At 54.7% G+C, this 5,275-nt stretch overlaps 1 protein-coding gene across 1 annotated transcript; it reads left to right on the top strand.

The window, feature by feature from the left end:
• The first annotated feature begins 740 nt into the window (after window positions 1-740).
• On the top strand, window positions 741-2,469 carry LOC123145787 (UDP-glucosyltransferase UGT13248). Its single transcript, XM_044565278.1, has one exon. The coding sequence runs from the start codon at window positions 918-920 to the stop codon at window positions 2,295-2,297; it is 1,380 nt and encodes a 459-aa protein (XP_044421213.1). The 5' UTR covers window positions 741-917; the 3' UTR covers window positions 2,298-2,469.
• Window positions 2,470-5,275: the final 2,806 nt, after the last annotated feature.

Genomic DNA, 5,275 nt, shown 5'->3' with positions numbered 1-5,275 from the left:
TTTAGCAGTTCGCCCACACACCAGTTTTCGTCACGTACAAGGGCTGGTGTGTGGGCGTTTGCCATCTCGCCCACATGCCCGCCTCCTCTCCCACACCCAAGCTGCCAGTTGCCAAGCGTTTTGCAGTGTAGATGGCAACTGCCCTAGTGTGATTGCAAGCAGATGGCAACTCTCTTTTTTTTACCCGAACATGTCAGTTGCCATATGTTTTGTATGATACATGGCAAACTGCCCTAGCGTGCACGTAAGCAGATGGCAACTCTTTTTTTTACATGGTAACTGCCCTAGCGTGCTTGTGAGCACATGGCAACTCTCACTTTTACCCGCACATGTTTTTTTGCCATGCCTTTTTTTGTAGTGCTACATGGGCAACTGCCTAGTGTTAGTATGTGGCAACTCCTAAAGTTTTGAAATCACGGCAACTGCAGTAGACCAGACCACACATGGCAACAGCTGTAGTTGTCCAAAAAATGGCAATCTGGAACTTTGACCTGAGATGGCAACTGCAGTTGAGCAAACATGGCAACTGTAGTTGTCTGATATGGCAACCGTAGTTCAGCGACATGGCAACTGTACTTAAACGAACATGGACGAGGGTCCGGCCCATGGCAACTGCGGGCGCGCGGTAAAGTGTCACGTGGGGCGTGCGGGACCACAAGGTACGAGGCCTGACGTACCGGGCGTGTGTGCGTTATCTATTTCGCCCACACGCACGCGTGTAAGAGGGACCGGGAGGGAAAAAACAGGCGTGTGGGCGCTAGTTATTTTGCCCACACACAGACGCGTAGGCTGATCCTCTTAGGCACCACACAGAATGTGTGGGCAGATCCCTTAACGCCCACGGCATCCTAAATTTATTAGTACAACCGTACAAGAACACACATTGCAACACTAGCTAACAAACACGAACAGCGGCCATGGCAGAATCGGACCACAGCATTCACGTGCTCCTCGTCTCGTACCCAGCCCAGGGCCACATCAATCCGCTCCTCCAGCTAGCGAAGCGGCTCGCCGGCCACCGGGGCATCCGCTGCACCCTCGCCGTGACCCGGTCCGTCCTCGGCAACTCCGGCGGACCATGTCACGCCGGCGCTGTCCACATCGCCGCCTTCTCGGACGGGTGCGACCGGCAGGGCTACGATGAGGTCGGCGATGTGCACACGTTCCTGGCACGGCTCGAGTCGGTCGGCTCGTCCACGCTGGACGAGCTCCTCCGCTCCGAGGCGGAGCAGGGCCGGCCGGTGCAGGCGGTGGTGTACGACGCGTTCCTGCTCTGGGCGCCGCGCGTGGCTCGGCGGCACGGTGCCAAGTGCGCGGCCTTCTTCACGCAGGCGTGCGCGGTGAACGTGGTGTACGCCCACGCGTGGGCAGGCCTCTTGAAACTCCCCGTCGACAAGGAGAACGCGCCCGCGAAGCTGCCAGGCCTGCCCACGCCGCTGTCGCCGGCCGACTTCCCTTCCTTCCTCACGGATCCGGGCAGCAGCCCCGCTTATCTGCACCTGCTGCTGCAGCAGTGCGAGGGGCTCGAGGTGGCAGACCACAGCCTCATCAACTCGTTCGACGAGCTGCAGCCCGAGGAAGCCGAGTATTTGGCGTCGAGGTGGGGGGCCAAGGCGGTCGGCCCCAGCATCCCGTCGGCGTACCTCGACAACCGCATGGCCGACGACACATCCTACGGCTTCCACCTCCACACTCCCATGGCGGCGGAGAGCAAGGCCTGGCTGGACGACAGACCGGCGCGCTCCGTGGTGTACGTCTCCTTCGGCAGCCTCGCCACGCCCGACCCGGCGCAGGTGGCCGAGGTCGCCGAGGGGCTGTACAGCAGCGGCGAGCCCTTCCTGTGGGTCGTCAGGGCGTCCGAGACCTGGAAGCTGCCCGAGGGCTTCGTCGACAAGGTAAACGCCAAGGGGCGGGGGCTCTTCGTGACATGGAGCCCGCAGCTGGAGGTGCTCGCGCACCCGGCCGTCGGCTGCTTCGTCACGCACTGCGGTTGGAACTCCACGATAGAGGCCCTCAGCATCGGCGTGCCCATGGTCGCTGTGCCGCAGTGGTCGGACCAGCCGACCAACGCCAAATACGTTCAGGACGTCTGGCACGTGGGTGTGCAGGTGGAAGGGGTGGTCACCAAGGAGGAGCTCGCGAGGTGCATCAGAGAGGTCATGGACGATGCCAAGGGCTGCAGGACGAAGGCTGCAAGCTGGAGCCACATGGCGAAGAAGGCCATGAGTGAACATGGCAGCTCGGACCGCAACATCGCCGACTTCCTTTCCAAACTTGGACTCTCAGCGCATAATTAAACACTTGTGTCATGAATAATCTAGCTAGCTAGCTAGTTTCCATTGTCTCTAGAATTTGTGTTTTCTTCTTTTGTGTGCCATATTATGCATTTTGTGCCTTTCTGCCTGGCTTGTTTGTGCTACACCATTCTTGGGAATTTAAGGTCATATGTTTCTTATTTTATGTTAGTTATATCATGGACACTGTGTTGTTGGGCTTCGAAGTGAAACAGCTTGCACTATGAAGTAAGCTTTTCCTCCATTGAGAACCAATATATTAGCCCGCGGAGGCTTGATTTCCTGCCAATGATCAGTACTTGCACATAACTAAGACACTTCACTTGGTTCCCAACAATCATCCTAGTATGGGTGTCAACCTTACTAGCCTTACTAGTTACAAGTACTAATGTATTTTATTTGTGGTTGAAAGTGATGATTGCAAGCAAGTAAATAAAATGATTCAAATTGTAAAGAATAGTAAAAAGGTTTGATTGAGATTGTGATTATGAGGAATAAGGGATCGAAATCCATAACTTAACAACCATGCCCTATGGGAGGATCCTAGTCACTGTCTCTTGACCCATGCCTCCACAACCTCCCGACATTGCTGACGTGAGGTGTTCGAGAAACCAATGGTGCATGGTTGGCATCGTGTGGTGAAAACATATGTACATCAGAAGCACACATAAGAAAAATAAGAAACAGTTTAATCTCTCACGACATAAAATTATACTCTAGTATAAAGTTAGTACAAAGTTGAGTCACTTATTTTGGGATGGATGGAGTAGGATATATCTGGCAAATTTGAGAAGTGTGAGAGCATCTCCAACAGCCGCGCTATATAAGTGCCGCGTCGCAAATATGTGGTTTTTACCGCGCGCAATCGCTAACCCAGCTCCAGTGGTGGCGCAATAACCGCGCGCGGCATAAAGGGTTCAGCGCAAGGTCCGAGTCGCCATCCCGCGCCGTTTATTTGGTGCGTCCGCTTCCGCGCGCCGCACACTTGAGCGCTCGCGCCGCACTCTCTCCGCCGCACCACCTTCGCCCCGCCCGCGCCACTGCCGGCGAATTGACCCGATGGACGCCCGCGCTGGTGTTAGAAATATGCCGTAGAGGCAATAATAAATTGGTTATTATTATATTTCCTTGTTCATGATAATCGTTTATTATCCATGCTAAAATTGTATTGATAGGAAACTCAGATACATGTGTGGATACATAGACAACACCATGTCCCTAGTAAGACTCTAGTTGACTAGCTCGTTGATCAATAGATGGTTACGGTTTCCTGACCATGGACATTGGATGTCGTTGATAACGGGATCACATCATTAGGAGAATGATGTGATGGACAAGACCCAATCCTAAGCCTAGCATAAGATCGTGTAGTTCGTCTGCTAAAGCTTTTCTAATGTCAAGTATCATTTCCTTAGACCATGAGATTGTGCAACTCCCGGATACCGTAGGAATGCTTTGGGTGTACCAAACGTCACAACGTAACTGGGTGGCTATAAAGGTGCACTACAGGTATCTCCGAAAGTGTCTGTTGGGTTGGCACGAATCGAGACTGGGATTTGTCACTCCGTGTAAACGGAGAGGTATCTCTGGGCCCACTCGGTAGGACATCATCATAATGTGCACAATGTGACCAAGGAGTTGATCACGGGATGATGTGTTACGGAACGAGTAAAGAGACTTGCCGGTAACGAGATTGAACAAGGTATCGGGATACCGACGATCGAATCTCGGGCAAGTACTATACCGGTAGACAAAGGGAATTGTATACGGGATTGATTGAATCCCCGACATTGTGGTTCATCCGATGAGATCATCGTGGAACATGTGGGAGCCAACATGGGTATCCAGATCCCGCTGTTGGTTATTGGCCGGAGAACGTCTCGGTCATGTCTGCATGGTTCCCGAACCCGTAGGGTCTACACACTTAAGGTTCGATGACGCTAGGGTTATAGGGAATAGATATACGTGGTTACTAAATGTTGTTCGGAGTCCCGGATGAGATCCCGGACGTCACGAGGAGTTCCGAAATGGTCCGGGGGTAAATATTTATATATGGGAAGTCCCGTTTTGGCCACCGGAAGAGTTTCGAGCGTCACCGGTAATGTACCGGGACCACCGGAAGGGTCCGGGGGTCCACCGGGAGGGGCCACCAGCCCCAGAGGCCCGTGGGCCAATAGTGGGAAGGGACCAGCCCCTAGGTGGGCTGGGGCGCCTCCCACCAAGGCCCAAGACGCCCTCAAGAGGAGAGGGGGCAAACCCTAGGACCAGATGGGCCCTAAGGCCCACCCTAGGTGCGCCCCCCTCTCTTCCCCTTGGCCGCCACCCAGATGGGATCTGGGGGCTGCCGCCACCCCTAGGGAGGGAACCCTAGGTGGGGGCGCAGCCCCTCCTCTTCCCCTATATATACTTGAGGTATGGGGGCTGCCCAACACATGATTTTGCTCTCCCTCTTGGCGCAGCCCTACCTCTCTCCCTCCTCGTCTCTGGTAGTGCTTGGCGAAGCCCTGCTGGAGTACCGCGCTCCTCCACCAACACCACGTCGTCGTGCTGCTGCTGGACGGAGTCTTCCCCAACCTCTCCCTCTCTCCTTGCTGGATCAAGGAATGGGAGACGTCACCGGGCTGCACGTGTGTTGAACGCGGAGGCACTGTTCTTCGGTGCTTAGATCGGATTCGGCCGCGATCTGAATCGCAACGAGTACGACTACCTCATCCGCGTTCTTGCAACGCTTCCGCTTAGAGATCTACAAGGGTATGTAGATGCACTCCCCTTCCCTTGTTGCTAGATTACTCCATAGACTGATCTTGGTGATGCGTAGAAAATTTTGAATTTCTGCTACGTTCCCCAACAGCTGGCACTCCCCTCACCCCTTCCTACACCCGCGACCCCTCCACCGCCGTCTCAAACCCTAGCGCGGGGAGCTTTGGCTTCGCCTCCATCGGTGCTCCTCCAAGCACCGGTATCGCGCGCGGCCTTTTCAT

This window comes from Triticum aestivum, chromosome 6D (genome assembly GCF_018294505.1).
Source record: "Triticum aestivum cultivar Chinese Spring chromosome 6D, IWGSC CS RefSeq v2.1, whole genome shotgun sequence".
Lineage (NCBI taxonomy): Eukaryota > Viridiplantae > Streptophyta > Magnoliopsida > Poales > Poaceae > Triticum > Triticum aestivum.
The sequence above is the reverse complement of the archived record's forward strand: the minus strand, read 5'-3'. Positions and strand labels throughout refer to the sequence as shown.

Coding starts and splice junctions, on each gene's coding strand:
- LOC123145787 (XM_044565278.1), top strand. CDS start 918: ATGGCAGAATCGGACCACAGCATTCACGTGCTCCTCGTCTCGTACCCA.